Raw genomic sequence first — 19,214 nt, 5'->3', positions numbered from 1 at the left:
TCTTGTGCAATGGCTGTGTTGTTGCTGTTATTTTTTTTTTACTACATTCTGCCTCTTCTGATTCCAAAGTTAGCTATCTAGTATATCACTCAGAGGAGAAATAAACTCAGTCCCTCTAATAGTAAGAATTATAGGCATGCATCACCACATTGGTTTATATGGGTGCTATCTTAAATATAATTTATTAAATTAAAATTAAAATCAAAGAATGTTACAGTCAGAAGGGAGCTAAGATGTCATTTAATCAGAATTTCTCATTCAATAGGTAAGAAATTAAAGGTTCAGTGATAGGAAGGAATTTGACCAAATTATAATAGCTCATTAGTGGCAGAATTAGAATTTGAACACAGGTTCCAGTCTCTTTATACTGCATTGTTCTTCATGTGTGAATACATGAAAGATCTGTGAATTCACCAGTCTGGGAGAAATCTCTGAGGAAATAACTCCTTTCACTAAGGAAGAGAGGAATTTGTCTGAGACTTAGCATGTAAGTCCTGAGGGGAAGTTGCTTGAATAACACCAGAGGTTAAATGACCTGCCCAGGGCCACAATACGTGTGTGTGTGTGTGTGTGTGTGTGTGTGTGTGTGTGTGTGTGTGTGTGGTGGAATTTGAACACAGACCTTCTTGACTCCATGCCTAACTACTATGTCACACTTGAGAAACAGTGTGGAATCAGGAGTCAGGAAACTTTAGTTTGAATTCCTGGGCACTCAATAACAGAGTGACCCTGGGCCAGTTTCTTAACTTCTGGGTTATTCATTTACTTCATCTGTAAAAATGAAGGTGTTGGATTTAATGAAATATTCATTAAATATATATATATATATATAATATAATAATAAGAATATATATGTATGTATAATAGCACTTTGGTGTAAAAATAATCATCATCATTATCCAATACTGAGTTAAAAAGTTCTTTACATTTTCCCTAAATAAGAATTCTTCTAGGCAGACTAGAGAAAATAGAGATAAGATAGGTGGTCAATGATAAGGTAAAGAGACTCTTGATTTTATTATCATCTCTCAGAGTAAAAATATGTATAAAAGAATGAGAAAAGTAGGAGAAGGTAGAAATATCAAAGCAAATAACATTATAACAAAATTAGCAAGGAGTTAAAGAATACCATATTTTTGCCAAATCCTAGTTAGCTAATGGGATAATCAAAGAAACAAATGCCAAATTCCTGATTATTTTTCTCCTCCAAAAGTTTAGAAACCTTATAGAATGCAACTTACTATCTTAATATCCTTTAAATGAAAGTACTTCTATTAACTTCAATCAGATTCTTAAGATTATCCGTTATGCTAAGAAAATAAGTTTTGACTTTCTCACTGTAACCAAGGAGAAGATTTTTGGTACTAAGGTCAGGAAAGATATGATTTAGCTATATAAATGACTATCAAACCATCTTTAGAAAAGCTAAAATTACCATGATGTGGGTAATGAAGGTGATAAACATTTGTAATACTCCTAATGCGGGGATTCAAAATAGGTGCTTAAAAATGCTTTGGGAATTAAATTGTCATAAGGCTATTCTCTCTCTCTCTCTCTCTCTCTCTCTCTCTCTCTCTCTCTCTCTCTCTCTCTCTCTCTCTCACTCTATTAATGGAAGTTTATGAGAGGTATTTAAGGTGTTCCAGAAAGAATCATGGATTTGGTGCCAAAAAGTATTGATTCAAATTTTGGTTCTGCCACTTACTGCCTTTATGACCCCTGGGAAGTCATTTCTCGGCCTGAATTTTCATATCTGTAAAATATAGGTAGCCTATAAGTTCCCTTCCCATTCAAATTCTATGATATATATTTCATTATATTGGCCTTAAGCTATTAGGTAATCTCATGTTATAGATTCTAAGGTCAGTGTTATGAATGTATGCAGAAAATGTATGCAGAAAAGAAAAAAATACAGAAAACAGCTACTGTTGTTAGACAGCTGAACTATTTGGGATTTGCAATCTTAAATAACAAAACTCCTTTAAAATAGTATTTAAAAACACGAATAAAATGAGGATATCCTTTTATTTCTCACACCATGAGTTTTTGTCATAATAATAGTAATAATAATGATAGTGAGAATCAGGCTTTATGAACTGAAATACGTACAGGTATCCAAATGGACAATACTTGTCACATATTATAGGCTTGCATTTCTTGGGCCGAGGACGGCACTGACATATCTCACAGTTCTGGGCATCAGTTTGGAAACCAAAGGGACAGTCCAAGGTGCAGCCTTGTATGAGGCTGGTACATAGCTCCTCCCCTGTGAAGAACATATGAAGAATACAGTTTTCTAAAGATGATGATGGTAAATTTAAGAACAAACTGAAATGTCTACAAAATACTTTCTAAAATTCTAAGAAATAAAATTTCCATCAATTGACATGAAATTACTTGATCCTATGCATTTTATAATCATAGCTGGAAAGATTCCAGATCATGCCATCTCATATACACGACTTACTACTATAGCAGTTACTCACAAGACAAAGTCCAAACTTTAGTCTGAGACAAATCTATTAAAAAAATTTTTTTAAATAAAAGATAGCTTCCTTTCCACCCTCAACCGTTCTTGGAGTTCACTTGGATCTGGTACTGAGGAAGTAAGCTGACAAATGTTACTTAATGAAATGGAATGGGTTTCCATTATCAATTTTCTTTCTTTGAAAAAATAACTTTTTTCTTCATTGAAAAAAATCTGACAATTGTGAAATCCTGAGACTTATTTGTAATACAATCAGATTAGATGAGTGAGTATTAAGACAGTATTAGTGATTGCCTTTGGGAGATTATGGAAAAATTGAAGAAATACAACAGGACTGGATATGGGCAAAAGCTTTGGTCTTAAAAAAAAGGAAGAGGATTGCATCTATAAAGTCTAGGTCAATGACCTTGTTTTGTTTCTTGGCAAAATTCTAGAATGCCATTAAAGGATGTTTAGTGAATGGTTAGCAAAGGAAACCTCCAAAAATTTAGCATGGCTTCATCAAGTACAGGGCATTTTGTACTTAGCTTATTTTCTTTCTTTCTTTGCAAGGCAGTGGGATTAAGTGACTTGCCCAAGATCAGACAGCTAGGTAATTATTATGCGTCTAAGGCCACATTTGAACTCAGGTTCTGACTCCAGGACTGGTGCTCTATCCACTGCACCACCTAGCTGCTGCCCCAACTCATTTTCTTTTTAAGACAACTGCCAAGTTATTGTCGGGGAATAGATATAGATATAATTTTAGCAGTAATCCTAAACAGTTAATTCAGAACTGATTTCGTAACTGAACCAAATAAGCGACAATTAATGACCTAATGCCAATTTGATGGATCTTGAGTGCAGTGACTGAGGGACTTGTGTTTTGCCTTGTGCTATTTTTTTAATAGGACAAAGGCATAGACAGCAGCCTTAACAAATATGCAGATGACACAAAGTTAAAAGGGACAACAAACACAATGATAATCAAGGTTAAAAAAAAGTCTAGCCCTTTGAGCTGAATCTAACAAAATGAAATTTATACAGATAAATGTAAATCTAGTCCTTGGTTCAAATAATCAATTTCAGATGTACAAATTAGGGGAGGTGTGAATTGCCTCTATAGATTTATCCTCTGGAGTCCTATTTGTTTTATATGTATTTATATGTATATCTATTGTTTCTCCTGAAAATGAACAAGTTTCTTTGAGGTCAAGGATTATTTCATTTTTGCCTAAAATGTATATATCCAGTCCCTGCCTCATAGTCAGAGCTTAATAAATGGCTAAAGATTGATTGGTTGACTCTGTATAATACACTTCAGAAAATATACTGGTAAGTTAGATGGTGATAAAGGACCTGAGGCCATTCCAAATGAGGACTAACTGAAGGAATGGGGATGTTTATAATATGAAAAAGAGAAAGTTTTCAAGGCTATGATAGTTATTTTCTATTATGGGTAAAGCTCTAACAAGGTTGAGAAAAAAACAGATTATTTTTGTTCCGAAAAGACGGAAGTAAGAAAAATGAGTGGAAGATACATAGAGTCAAATTTAGGCCTTATATAAGGGTAAATTTACTAATGTTTAGAACTAACCAAAAAAAGCAATAGAGGAGATCCATTTCCCCCACTTAGAAGACTTTCAGTAAAAGTAAGCTGACCTTTTTGGAGCATACTGTAGCCAGAGTTCTTTTCAGGTATGGATTGGATGACATGGAATCATGTATTTGTTGACCAATAATTTATTCACCTATTTTTAAAATTACATACTTTACAAGAAATGTTAAATTTGTAGAATTTTGACATAATCTTTACTAGTGCCAACATTTAGTGAATGCCTTCAGCCTACACATATTATGCATTTAAATGCTATGTTCTCACAAAAGTACAGCTGATCAAAAAGTCACCTCTACCTAAAGTCAAGATGCTCATGTAAAAATGTGAAAAATTAATAGTTTCAGGGAGGAGGCTGCAGTAGTCATCATGAAATACGTGTTTTTATTAAAACAACACTGTTTATACTAAAATAGACATAGAATGGACTGCTTTAGAAGGCTATGTATGACACCAGCCATACAAAGTGTGTATAAATAATGGTCTGACTAGCTTAAAAATTACTGATTAACCTTATCAGAAGAGATCAAAATCTTTTTACTATTTGAACAGTGAATTCCTCCCACCTAGAAAAAGGAAAATGGAAGATGGCTGATATATAGATAAGCATATGAAATATATATTATAATATTATAATTTTCATTTTCCCCAGCAGTATTTTGCTGCATATATTTAGAATAACCACAGGACCATATAATTTTTGTGCAGCAACTGATTAATAATTTGCATATCTGAATACAAAATCTCAGATAGCTCATTTTAAAATTTATAATTATAAAAATCTGAAAGGTCACAGTTCTACCAGTCTTCCTTATGGGAAAGATGAAGAAGAATGCAAAACTCTAAGACACAAACTTTCTTTCCAACTCAAATTATGATAATTCAAACAGGAATAGAGAAGGAAAAGATGTGAATTAATGTAGATGTTCTACTAAATCATATCCATTTAAATTATCTTGAAAGAAAATGATCTGAAAATACTCAAGCCTTTTGGGAGACTAGATCTTCAACTGGAAGTAAAATCAGAATCTCTAGGAATCAAAATTTTAAAACAATTCTTTATCTTGATCAGGCCTTATATAATATAACTGGTTCAAAAGGGTCTCAAGAATAATATACATCAGTAATAATAATAATGATGATGATGATGATGATGATAATTTACTGGCAAGCTAGGTGGTTAAATAGATAGAGTACTAGACCTGGAGTCAGAATATCTGAATTCAAATCCACCCTGAGATACTACACAGCTGTGTAACCTTTCACTATCTCAGTTTCTTCATATGAAAAATGGGGATAATAATAACATCTATCTCCCAGAATTATTATGAGAATAAGAGATATTTGTAAAGTGCTTTACAAAAATGGTATGTCTTATATAAAGATAAATATAATTGTTACTGCTTTTAGAGATAGTCATTATTTTGGAGAAAATGTAGGTTACGCCATTTAGGCTAAGCCTTACTGACAAACGCTAACTATTATTAATTTGGGGTTCATACAGTTGTGAGAAAAGCATTTTGTCATGAATAAAATGTCATATAGTTATAAAAAGATTGTGTGCATAGCAATGAAGATTATATGCTAAAAGATGACTTTAGTGTGAATAATGAGTTATATTCAAGGGAACTTAAATATGTTAGGAATAGTGGTTTGCCTTTAACCTTGCCTGACATGGTTTATCTTACCTGTTCTCCATCATCTGGTTTTTTCCACAATTTTTTCCCAGTTATCCATCATTTATTTTCCACTTACATTATTATGCAAGAATAAATCTGTTTTTTTAGGATACTACTAATTTAGTCAAATATTTCAACAGACCATCTTTTACCTCACAGAAAACATTTTCACTTAACACAGACAAGAAGTTCGTTCATATTCCAAGTTTTTGACATGGAATTTCTATCAAAGGAAAGCAAAAATTCTTAGAAAATGTAACAGGTAGATGGAAAAAAATCAGTGTATTTTAAATAGGTCAAGTAAGAGTAGGGGAGCGGGCATATCAAGTTTACAAAGTTCAAGAGCACCTCAAGAAATATCTGTTTAAAGGAAGGCTCATGATATTTCAGAATTCTGTTAGTGGTTTCTTAGAGCAGTTTTTCAATTTTACTAAGATCACTGTAAGAAAAGCAAAAGGCACAAAGATATGAAAACATCATGTAGGGTATTAGTCCTAAAGAGATGGTCAGTTTCCTCTCTTCTAGAGATGAGATATTAGTTTTCTTTAAAAGTGTATTTTCATTTATTTCTTGCCTTAATATGATTTCATTTTAAGAAAGTACTGATGAAATGTCATGGAGTAGCTGGCATGATGGTACTAATCAGTACTTGGGATGTTGGAAATGGGTCAGGAGTTATTATGAGGTAGAAGCAAAATGATACATGTGAGGAACACTGTTTAGTTATTTGGATAGATCCCATTTTAGGAGAAGTGATGACAATCTTGAGTCTTTTCACCTTTCATTTTAACAGGACTCTGGTAACTCCTATACAAAAGAATAGTTTTGCTAAATTGAAATATTATTTTAATATTTTCCTTCCAAAGAAGGTTAATTCCATTAGCAGCTTATGTTTTGGTTTGAAAAGGCAGTATAAATTCTATTTAATATTTGCTTTACTTATCTTTCCCAATGATTTCTATTTTGTTATAGACACATAACAGATCTACATGCAGTCAGGTTGTACAGTAAATAGAACACTGGACCTAGAGTCAGAAGCGTGACTTAAATTCTTTCAGCCTAAGTTTCATTATCTATAAAATGAGGGAGTTGGATTCAATACCCTCCATGGAATCTTCTAATTCTACCTCTAGCACTATGAAATATGTTCTTGAACATGTCATCCTTGCTTCTTTTCTCTACTGGATTCTCTGGCTCTGAGAAACCTAGCATTGCATTTAAATTCTCTGAAAAATACAGGCTTCTCTTTTTCTTTAACTGTCTTACAATAATGTTATTTGCTACAAATAAAAAACCCAAATAAACAAGACTATAAATATGTTTAGTCAGGAGTCTATTTTTGTCATGTACTATCTGCAAACTTTTAAATTACATGTTTCTATAAGGTTAGATTTTAACTTTTGGGTGTCACATTTACTCACAGCTGCTTGTCCTTAACTATGCTATTGAGTTCTTTTATCTTCCACTGATAGGTGAGTGATGTTTACCTGTTTTTCCTCATTGACTCTATTTCTTTTTCATTTTTGTGAAAATGGTCAGTCCATGCCTTCCTCAGAATTGAGAGGGTCTGAGGCTCACTGCTATATTAGTCAACTCTATCTGGAATGCATCTTTGAATGCACCCCTGGTTTAATGAGCCATCAGGAACATTGTCATTGAAGAGAAAGACATTGAAGAGAAATGGCAAAATATTGTTCCTGGCATTATTCCAAATGACTGAAATAGTGACAACTCAATCTTTTCTAGAGATAAAGACATGTAATCTCTTAAACAGTATGTCTACATTTTCTTATTATCTTATGTTATCATTGTGGGGAGTGATAACTGTGATTAAACTTCAGTGTACAGATGTGCACATGATTTGAAAAATATGAAGAAGCTTCATCAGTCAAAAAAGGAAGATGAATCAAGTCAAAGCTTGCACTTGATGTTACTGATTCCAAAAGTTCAACAAAACCTATATTGTGGGGCATTACTTCAATTTGATATTTACTATTTTTAAAAATCATGAATAAAATCGGAACTCAAAATTTTGAATAATCTTTCATGTATTCAAAGTCAAGTGTAAACTCTAAAGTTTTTAATTATAAAGTATGTGAACTATTGATTATACAAATGTGGCAAGTGGAAGCTTAAACAACAAATTCAGTAATGATGAAAAATTTCTATTTATGTAGCAAAGTAGAACTTAAAGGTTTGCAATGTAGCAAAGCAGAACTCAAAAGTTTGCAAAGAAAAAATTGGGTCTGAATGTCAGGAGATTATTCTACCAGTTAGAGGTAATGTAATATATAGGAGTTGATGGGTTTCCACTCATTTATTGGATATGCTATAATTAGGGATTCTGTTTTGTGTATGGCTTATATGAAATAGCTCTTCAGGGGTTTTCTACTCTAAAATTCACTGAAATTTGTCAGGAGAATAAAATAAAAAATATTCTTGTACACCAAAAGCTTACTTTCTAACATGGCAATGGATGAAAGAAAGAGAACTTCTGAGAACTCTGTTAGATAGTTTGGCACAAAGTAATAGGAGGTCAGTGGGAAGATCAGAAGAACTGGTACAAGTGTGAAAGAAAGAAGGAAGGAGTGTCTAGGGATTTAATATTATGTGGTTTCCATTGTATCTTTTGGTAGCCAGACCAAGACTGCCTAATGACAGAAATTAGGACTGAGATGTTGGCAGTGTTTTCTGACAGACACTTATTAGGACTAAAGAAATGTTACATGTGTGCTTCCTAACTTTGCTGGCAATTCTCAAGTGGCATGTCTGATGCCCACTGGAAAAGCATGGGGATGCACCTCTTCACTTCTGGATGATATAGCTAAGAAACTTCACTTTGCTATCTTTCTTTCTGTTAATGTCTCCATCTGTCTAACTCCAGCTTAATTCAGGCTCTTTATCTTTTTCGCCTCTATTCACCCCCCCCATCCCCTCTTCTTTTGCTGAGTATAAAGTGGCAATGAAGAAATCCTGATGGAACACAACAAAAAAACTCCTGTTTAAAAATCTGACATATGACTTGTGACTGGATCTTAGGTGCCAAATAAAATTACTTTATTTGACAGACTGCTAATCCTTTCTAATAGTCCTTGGAATAGGGATGCTGAAGGGCTTGTTAAAATAAGGCTGGATTGTCAAATTAGAGCCTGAAGAAGGGGCCAAGGGGCCCACATTCAATGCACAATCCAGTTCTGGACGACACTTCTTTCTGGATGGCATCCGAATGTCTCTGCCTTAAGTTAGAACTGTAAATTTCAGGTAATGTGATTGAGTGTGACCTTGTATTGCCCCAAAACTTATCACATGAGGTCTTTTGTATAAACCAAATACAAGAGACTGTCGGCTTTCATAGGGGATATGTTCTAGTGAATTCTGCCAGCAAGAGAGTCTGTAAATCTGTGATATTGTGTGTCAATATAGATGAAAGGGGATTGTTTCAGAAATATAAAAGTTGATAGTATGTCTTACTAAAACTAGTTCTTTTTCCAAATATCTTTCATTTTTTCTGATGTCAGGGGAGAACCTGTTATTAGACAGTAATCTTTCCTTTTGATAACTATTACACTCCAAATAATATCTAAACAAAGAGGATCACTACTTTTTAATTGCTTTTTTCTTTTTTGCATCATAGCATCACTACCCAAAGGTTCTAATGTAGTGAATGAGGCAAGACTTTTATCTATTCTGCAGTAGCATAAGCAATAATTTGGCATTGCCAAAAAACCAACAGCAATGACAGGTTGATGGGGCAAAAGGCAAACATCCAAAATGAAAAATTCAAAGCTATAAATTATGAGGAAATAGTATATTTTTGCACAATTTGGTTGCTTTTTTATTCATAATTATGTGAGGAGTTTGTAATATTATATTCTATATTTAAAAAGTATTTCATATCAAACAGATAAGACAAGTTAAGTTGACTTACATTTCATACTTAAAAGTGAGTTTTTAAAAGTGATCATTAAACCAATTTCCATAATCTTTGAAACGTCAAGAAGAAAGAGAAAATTTTAGAAGATTGACATATATTTCCTCAATATGAAGAAAGACACTTAAATCAGGGAGGTTGATAAAATGAGAATGGGTTCAGAACTTAGAAATAAATCAAGGATCACCAGGAACCAATTAAAAATAAGGCAAACAAAAAGCTAATTTCTCTTCATTTAGGATAAATAGATCAGAAAAAACCTAAATGGTTTACCTTGATTTCAGTAAAGTATATGACAGCATCTTATATGATAATATATGTATAAGATGGAAAGATGAAACTAGCTGTTTCATGATACTACTGAGTGGTTGCAAAATCAACAGGCATGACTAATGAATTAATGAAAATTTGGAGAGAGATTTTTAGCAACATATAGGGCAAATCAAACAGCTCATAAATAATGCGAATGAAGACAATTAGGGCATGTTTATTAGAATTTTCAGAGGACACATTTAAGGGACAACAGCTGAAATACTAGATGATAGAATCAATATTTATAAATATCTTAATGTATTGGAAGTATCAGCTAAAGTGCCCAAGATTACACATATTAAATATTAGGGCTAAAATAACATCAATTTTTTTTGATATGTGACTAGGTAAAACCTGGCTTTAGCAGTAGCTCATATGAAAAATATCTAAAGTTTTTAACTGACTACAAGTTCATTATGAGATGAACACTGTAATGTAGCTTCTAATAATTTATATAATCTTAAATGGCCTTAATAAGTGGGTTAGCAATCTTTGTAAGAAAACTTCTTATTCCCTTGAACTTTAAATTGTTCTGACTACATTTGGACACTGAATTCAGTACTGTGCCATGAAAAACACCAGCAGATTAGTTTGTATGCAAATTAGAGTGATCACAATGGAAAACATGAAACCAGATAAAATAAAAAAAAACACTTGAACTATGTATAAATGCTGAAGAAGATAAAATTAAATGGGGGGGGCTATATGAGAAATGTAATCTTTATAGGGGACAACCGGAAATAATGAGTAGAAATTAAAGCAAGTAAGATACTGAATTTCTATAAGGGGAAAATGTTAAATAATAAAAGCTTTCAAAAATGGAATGAGGTGACTTATAAGGAATAGAGTACTAGGTCATTGGAAATCTTCAAGAGAAGGCTGGGAAAATATATCTCAGAGAAATAATAGTAAAAAATCATGCATTGGGTAAGATGTAAATTTTTGTGTGACTGATTTTTTTTTTTGATTTCAGAAATTCTATGAATGACCATTAATAAAATAACCAAATACTTTTTCCTTTAACAAACCAGTGTATATTTATCCATGTAGATTAGGAAGACATTTTTCTATTTGGGCATTGTCAAGGGAATGTGAAGAACAACACTGAGGAAGAGATTGAGTCATGTAATATACTTTGACAAAACCATATCAGTGTGAGAAAAACATAGTTTTTTGTATACTCACTGTTCTTGCACTGACACACTTGGCAGCCATTGTGATCAAGTTTGAAACCGTAAATACAATCCTTTTCTGTCAGAGTACAATTAGATAAGATCCCACAAGCAGGTGGATCAACTGTAATATATGATGGTTCTAAGAGTAAAAAAAAATATGGTAAAGTGACTTAAAGGAAAATCCCAAACTTTCCTATCCAGGTTTTTCAAAGAGATTGTTCGAACCAGCAAGTCTTTTTTTTTTTTTTAAACAGATGAGGAATCTGGGCTAGTAAGTCATATTTGAATCTGTTTAAGCATTCTTTGTCCCTGCCTCAGGAAACTTTGATGAAAGAAGCAATCCCAAAAAAGTGGACAAGAAAGATAAAAAATTAATTCATTTATTTGCCTTTTTTTAGGTTTTTGCAAGGCAAATGGGGTTAAGTGGCTTGCCAAGGCCACACAGTTAGGTAATGAGTAAGTGTCTGAGCCTGGATTTGAACCCAGGTACTCCTGACTCCAGGGTCAGTGCTTTATCCACTGCACCACCTAGCCACCCCATTTGCTTTTCCTTCCTACTGTTACATGGACTTCCCCCCAGCCCCTTTAAAGAAAAAAAAAGAATGGAGAGTAGATGATATCAGTGATCAATTATTCGATCATTCTCCATAGCAACTTCCTTGGAACTAAGAAAATAGTCTCTAGTGTATTCTGTAGGGTAGCTTTGAAGTTCCTTTAATGAAACTGTCTTACTTTTTCTAAAAACCATTTTACTATACACAAGTAACACTGCATTAATTAAGTGTATATGGTGCTCAAAGTTCAAATGATATGAACATATAATATAAACATCTATTCTCACATTGGCTGGAAGCAGGAGAGCCATCAGATAATATGAAAAAAATTCATTCAGAAAATGGGATAAAAATTAATGCTGTGTCTTAAAAGACATGCTAGGTGTTAATCAGTTCCAGTTAGGTAGAAAACATCAATCAAAATATTTAACTTGGTTAAGAGGAAAATTCCTATAATTTCTGGTCCTGAAGAGCATCTTCAAGGAAATGAGGGGAAAATAACATTAATGCCTTTTATTTATGCAGTTCTCCCCACCCTGCCAAAGATGACAAGTATGCACTTTATACATAGCAAATTATACATTATAATACATTTTTGAGGTAACCAAAAACAGAATATCTACATATACCTTTTTTAATAGATGGAAAACATGAGATTCAGAGAGAATAAATGACTTATATAAATTTACATAGTAATTTAGTAGCTGGCTGAGAATAGAACAGACCAGTGATTTCCTGACACAATCCCACACAGCAAACTTATAATGTCTTCTCAAGTTTCTTCTGCTATGCCCATGGAAAGGGAATTAAAATAAAAAGTTAAAAATAAGAAGTTCATAGTATTTTACACCTGCAATTGCTGGAGCATGATAGAGTCATTAAAATCTCTTCAAACAGAAATTTATCATCATGTATTACGATAATGAATTTATTGGTGTTCTACCAGAAAATTATATGTGTGTGTGTATGTGTGTGTGTGTGTGTGTGTGTGTATGTGTACACACAACCTTTTGCTTGTAAATCTCTTGAGCAATATCTTACATTTTTTAGGTCAACTTTCTTTTGCTGTAATTTAACATACCCCTCTGACCAAAGTATAAGATGGGATAATAGCTGGAAATCTCACAAAGAGATAATGGCTAAATTTAAGTGGTGCTCAGTATATTTTAGATGTAACAGAATGTCACTGTTTTCATATAGTACTTTAAAATTCATCATAACCAGATAAGATTTCCTACTTAGGATTATGGGTTTTTTTGTCATCTTTTTTTTTTTAACAAATCAGAATTCCAGAGAAGTACAAACTTCAGTCACAAGTCACCATTCCCTTGAGAAGTCACTGTCTATTCAAAAATGCAAGACTCTGAAAACAGTCTAATGCAAGGATAAGAAGTGTAAACCATTACCTATTCTAGCAAAGAAAGAGTTCCATATTCTAGAGTGTATAAAGCAAAAACCAGGAGTTCTAGATTTTAGTCCCTAGCTAGTACAAGTGAATAGGATGCTGGATTTGCAGTCAGAAAGCTCTTACTCAAATTTGCCTTGCACACTCCTTGCCACATGACTGCAAAAAAGTCACTTAACCCCTCTCAAACTCAGTTTCCACCTCTGTTAAATGAAGATTAAAAATGGAACCTACCTCACAGAACTGTTGTAAAGATAAAAATGAGAAAATACAGGATATTCCAGAAGTCTGAATGAAATTTTAAATTTCCCTCAGGCTTCTGGGATATCCTAGAAGTAGAAAGCACTTTGCAAACATTATTTTATATTTTTATACACATATACATACCACATACATATCTACATACATGCATTAAGCAATATAATATATTATAAATAGTGGCTATTGTTCCTGTGGCTAGTATTATTTTATTTTCTATTCTGTTAGTATGAGCACTCCTGAGCAAGCATATTTGTTCCACATATCAAGATGAACAAAAAACTGAATAGTATTTGATTGCAGTTTTTGGACATATAGTTTTATAAGATAACGGCAGTATTCTATGGACAAGTGTGTACTTAGGCAAATGTAAATCTATATGCAAAAATTAGAATATCTAGTGTGGAATTCATTGCTATTTTTATAGAAGGTGAAAAAAGATGGGTTATAAAGTCTTGATCATTCTGCTCCAGATCAAAAGTCATCTCTCCTCAAAATGATCTTCATCTTGTTCTATTTTTTTTATACGGTCACCTTATTCATGTCACAGATATTTGGACATTTCTTTTCCTGCTGGTAGATTGCAAGATTGGCATCCTATTGACTTTTCTATCTCTACTGCAAAATGCATGTGATTCAAACTTAATGCAATTTTTTGGGGGGGGCAAGGCAATGGGATTAAGTGGCTTGCCCAAGGCCACACAGCTAGGTAATTGTTAAGACAGAGACCGTATTTGAACCCAGGTACTCCTGACTCCAGGGCCGGTGCTCTATCCATTGCGCCACTTAGCCACCCAAACGCAACGTTTTTAAATTAAATTGGAAACTTTTTAGAGAATGACTAACATAAGTTTAGTATATAGTATATCTCACTTAAATACTAATATGATACTGTTGTTCCTCTTGTTATTTTTGAATTCTGTCCAGTTGCATTGATAATTCAGTTCAATTAAATTTAACAGGGATTTACTAAGTGTCACTATACAAGGAACTGATTAATTTATGATATTATCTGGTTCACCATACTTCAATGAATTAAGCTAACCAGCAACATATACAACTATACATGAAGAGTGGGTCATACTTCTTTGTATTATCCATAGTACTCAGCATACTGTGTCAACAAATTTATTGAAAATAAAAATTTTTATAGGGGTGGCTAGGTGGCACAATGGATAGAGCACCGGCCCTGGAGCCAGGAGTACCTGAGTTCCAATCTGGCCTCAGACACTTAACAATTACCTAGCTGTGTGGCCTTGGGCAAGCCACTTAACCCCATTGCCTGGCAAAAATCTAAAAAAAAAAAATTAAGTACTATTCTTGCTACATATATAACCTCCCTGAGGTTTATTAATTCTGAGATAATGCAGATTAAGCCCTAAATGCCATGATTTAGTATAATGGACAATTTTTTTTGCATTAAAATATTAAAGCTCACACTAGCAGTAAGAGGCAGAACTGTGATTCAAAACTAGATCTTATAACACCTGTATTAGGTGGAAGTGAACATTAAATTCCACACTACAGGTATATTTAAGATAATAGAATAATTGTGTCTTAGAGATGCACAGGGACTTTAAAGATCATAAATCCCCTCTTTTAATGAGTAAGGAATTCAGGGCTTGAAGAGTGCCTTGCCTCAAGGTCAAATAGCTAGCAAAGCTCAGCCTAAAACTAAGGTCTCCTGATTCTCTATACAATGCTTTGCTGTAAAAACATGGGACAAATTCAATACAATATATCACTTGTGGAAACAATCAACTCTGAAATGACTAAGTTGTTTCCATACAAATTAAGAAGAACATAGAATTACTAATAATTATAGTAATAATTCATCTTAGCTATAATCACTTTCACATTGTCTTTTTTGTAGTACTTGGCACAAAAAAGTATTATAAAATCACCTGAGAGGTAGTGACTAGTCCAACCTCCATTTTACAAAGAGAACTGATTAACTCAACAGTTAATAAGAGGGATACCGGATATATGGACTCATTTTCACTGATAACAAATCCAGTTCCTTTTCAAGAAACCATACTTTTTTTCTTCAGAGGTATTCTATATCTATTTAGGAAAAGAGAGATCCAACTGCAAGTCAACATTCTTTTATTTATTATGGCAAGTTTCCTACAGGTTTGACATGATTGTCGTTGGAACAGTTTATCCATCCATCCATCCACCCATCCATCCACCCACCCACCCACCCACCCACCCATCCATCCATCCATCCATCCATCCATCCATCCATCCATCCATCCATCCATCCATCCATCTATGAATTTACTCAACAAATACTTAACTCAGCTCTTTTGAAGTGCAATGATCCTCTAATAGCTACAATTTTGAGGTTCCCTTGGTTGTTGTCTTCAAATATTTCATTAGGGGGTAGATTCTAGTTTCACTTTAATTTACATTTTTATGATCTTTGATCTTCCCCTTTTCTGTGCTTTATTCTGCAGCCCCCCCCCCCACCAAATTTCAGGCCACATCTATACTATATAAGAACAAAATTACAACAGAAATATAAAATGATCCATCAACTATTGAAAAAGTTTAATTACACTGGCATAATAGTTAAGTCTGGGTTTGCTTTTGAGTCCAACTTTTAGCCTTCAGAATTTGGCAATTTTTGTTTCCTATTCAGGAATGAGTATTTAAAAAAAACACTTTTAGGAAAAAGTACAGTGAAACTACTGAATGCAATATAACATTCTCAATAACAAAGATAAGACAACTCTTTGGTACTTTGTATTTTCAATGATAATTAGTTCTGGATCTTTATAGACTAGCAACAGGAGTAAGTTGGACCTATGGAATGTTTAAGAGTTCTTCAAAGGCAGTTTCCAAGAATCAAGGGTTATAAGTGATCCTGCCATTCTGCAATATCCTAAATATTTGAGATTTTTTTCAGCATAGATAGTTCTCCTTCAACCATGCAGATGAGTCCTTCATAACTTAAGAGATGATCTTTAAGAGTTTTTGTGTCCAAAGAAATATATCACATTGAAACCAACTTGGTGAAAATCCTCTCTAAATTGAAGTAAGAGGGTCATTTTTGGACATATAGTCCATTGTGAGTCACATATTTGCAGGCTGTCTGTGCTCCACTGGCATGACTCCTTGGATCCTTAAATCATTTCCATGGAGCAATGAGCTACCAAAGGCATTTGGTGAATATTAATAGTATGCACTTTACATTATTCTGATTGGTTTTGATCCAAAGGAGCTTGAAGAAGTTTTTAATTAGTATGAACTGTGGGTAAAAAAATGCATTTTGTTTTCTTGAAAGAAGGAAAACCACACTATTTAACATGTCTCATAGAGGTTGTTAAATTGTTATTGGTAAAATTCTCGATAGTCTATAAGGCCCTGCTCTGAGGAATGACAAGACTTAATTCCTACATAAATAATTCCTTGAAATCCCCAAAATTTCCTCCCTTAGATTTTTATGCTCATATAATACCCCTCGGAGAACATGATACTGTACTAATATCATCAGAGAGCATATAACTTTCTGGAATGGGAGATCTTTATTATCTGTTCTCCATAAATAAAGTTTTCCCCCCTTGGAAAATATCAAAACAGGTTCTGCTGAGACTTCTGGAGGTACAAAACATAACTGCATATTGACGTATGTTGCCTATAGCAAAAAAAAAAAATAGCCACTGCTGATTTAGATGAACATTGGATTGCTTTCCCTAGTTGAAAAATAATTTGGGGTCACACTTTCTACTATCAATAGTGTTTTTCCATTAAGGGCTAAATAAATTTGGGAATTGAATGAAATACTGTTTAAAGAATCATTCTGAAATTTCATTTTATCTTGTATTGAATCAGCTGAGGAATTAAAGAAATACCTTAAAGTCCTCCAAAGGAAGAAGGCTTGAAACAGCAGGAATTCATTGTCTTTGGCTACAACTATTTCTAAAGGGAACCCTGGAACAGCTTCTTTGTGGAGAAGGATTCTAGAAATATTTTCTGAGCCTAGAAGCAATAAAGAACAAAAATGGGTATTTGTTACATCTATATCCAGTTTGCGTTTCCCTACCCTAATATTTATGTGAGGCTTGGTCCATGTCTCAAGCTCTGTTATTCTGCCAAATGGGCTTTAAGGATTCTCCAAGCAACTCTGTAAATTAAAAAAAAATAAAAACAAAAAATCTCTACCAAAATAACTCTTAATATTCACTTAAGTTGGGGAAACAGCTACCAGTTTTTTATTAAACATTACAAAAAAACTGATAAGAGCATAAATGAGCAAGTACTAGTTTCCTTATATTTAAAACTTTAGATCATATATACTATGTATCTTTAGTTCCTTTCTTATCAGTAAACATTTCTGAGATGCACAGTTCATTTAGCTTCTCCATTTTTTTCAAGAAGAAGCCATCAGCTATCAAATTTCTGAACACTAACACTTGGCATTTTTATAGTGCTTTTCTTTCAGGAGACTCAGATATTCCCAGGATAGCACTTTTCCAACTTCATAATGTGGAAAGCAAAGCAAAGCAATGGTAATGAATAGTAATAAGATCATACAGACTTCTCCAATCTTCTTGATACCAAAGTTACAATATTAGGCAGTACAATGCAAAAATGTATATTCAATCAATATTTGGAGACTCACAAGAGAGAAATCTTAACTGTGGATGATCCAAGTCTTCTACTTGCTAACAGCATAACTGCTCATAGAGGACAAAAGGAGTAAGATCTTTTAAAAATGGAATGCAGCACTGTTTAACTATCAATCCCTGCCTCTCACATATGTAATATCATCCCATTGACTTATATAGCCATGTTTTTGGACAGTTTAGAACAAAAAAGCCTTTTTGATCATTTGATCATACTTTAAAAATCTATATTACAGGGGCAGCTAGGTGGAGCAGTGGATAGAACACTGGCCCAGTAGTCAGAAGATCCTGAGTTCAAGTTTGACCTCAGACTCTTAATAATTAGCTGTGTGACCTTGGGCAACTCACTTGACTGCATTGTCATAAATAACTTTTATACATCTATATTACATTGTTTTCTACTTTAATGAAATTTCTTAATAAGTTTACCTACATTTTGATTTTTAATGATGCTTTGCTTGACCTCCCCACTTATAAATAATTCATTCTTCATCAGATCTATGTTTGAACTCTCTAATTTTAAAGCTCAGATTACTTTTTTTTTGCATTTTGTATTAAAATATCCCTTCTAAATTGTAAGATCTTTAAGAGCTGGGATGATGCTAATTTTTCCCTACCTTGTAACCCCAATATTAGGGGTTTCATAGTATAATGGCATGAACAGTGGCTCTGAAGTCACAAGACCTGGGTTTAAATTCTGTATCTGATGTTTACCACTTGTGAGAGCTTAGGCAAATAATTAAGACATGGGTCTCAGTTTTCTCATATGGAAAAGCTCTAGATCTATGATGGAACAATGTTGAATTGCATTGGAAGGAAATTAGCTTAATGGATATTTTGACAAAAGTTATGACTTTGTGTATTCCCACTGAACTAGTGGTTTTTCTTTGAACCATGTGACAAGACTTTTTTTGATTATCCTAATGATGGAGAGTTGCCTGTAATTCTTCCTGAATTACATATTAACCCAATGGAGAAATCAGGTCTTACATGAGAACCCAATGATAGAACATGAGCTGGCAATCCTATGTTGAAGCATATCCTATGGGTACCATGCAGGACAACATGAATATATCAGTTTAGTCCTAGGAAGTTACAAGGTACATACAAAGGTTACATAATTGGGTTGCAGAGAAGGGGAATTTCCAGTTGGAGCACAAGAAACTTCCCTGGAACTCTTTGGGTAT

At 33.5% G+C, this 19,214-nt stretch overlaps 1 protein-coding gene across 4 annotated transcripts in view; it reads right to left on the bottom strand.

The window, feature by feature from the left end:
* The window catches only part of CRIM1 (cysteine rich transmembrane BMP regulator 1), a 241,272-nt gene that overhangs the window by 46,690 nt on the left and 175,368 nt on the right, over nucleotides 1–19,214 (bottom strand). For all 4 annotated transcript variants that reach the window (XM_074209689.1, XM_074209690.1, XM_074209692.1 and 1 more), the window contains 2 exons: nucleotides 11,190–11,318; nucleotides 2,110–2,266 (listed from right to left, as the gene is read on the bottom strand). In XM_074209689.1, coding sequence (XP_074065790.1) covers nucleotides 2,110–2,266; nucleotides 11,190–11,318 — 286 coding nt within the window. The remainder of the gene's footprint in view (nucleotides 1–2,109; nucleotides 2,267–11,189; nucleotides 11,319–19,214) is intronic.

This window comes from Macrotis lagotis, chromosome 1 (genome assembly GCF_037893015.1).
Source record: "Macrotis lagotis isolate mMagLag1 chromosome 1, bilby.v1.9.chrom.fasta, whole genome shotgun sequence".
Classification (NCBI taxonomy): Eukaryota; Metazoa; Chordata; class Mammalia; order Peramelemorphia; family Peramelidae; genus Macrotis; species Macrotis lagotis.
Note: the sequence above shows the minus strand (reverse complement) of the source record. Positions and strands in the feature narration are given on the sequence as shown.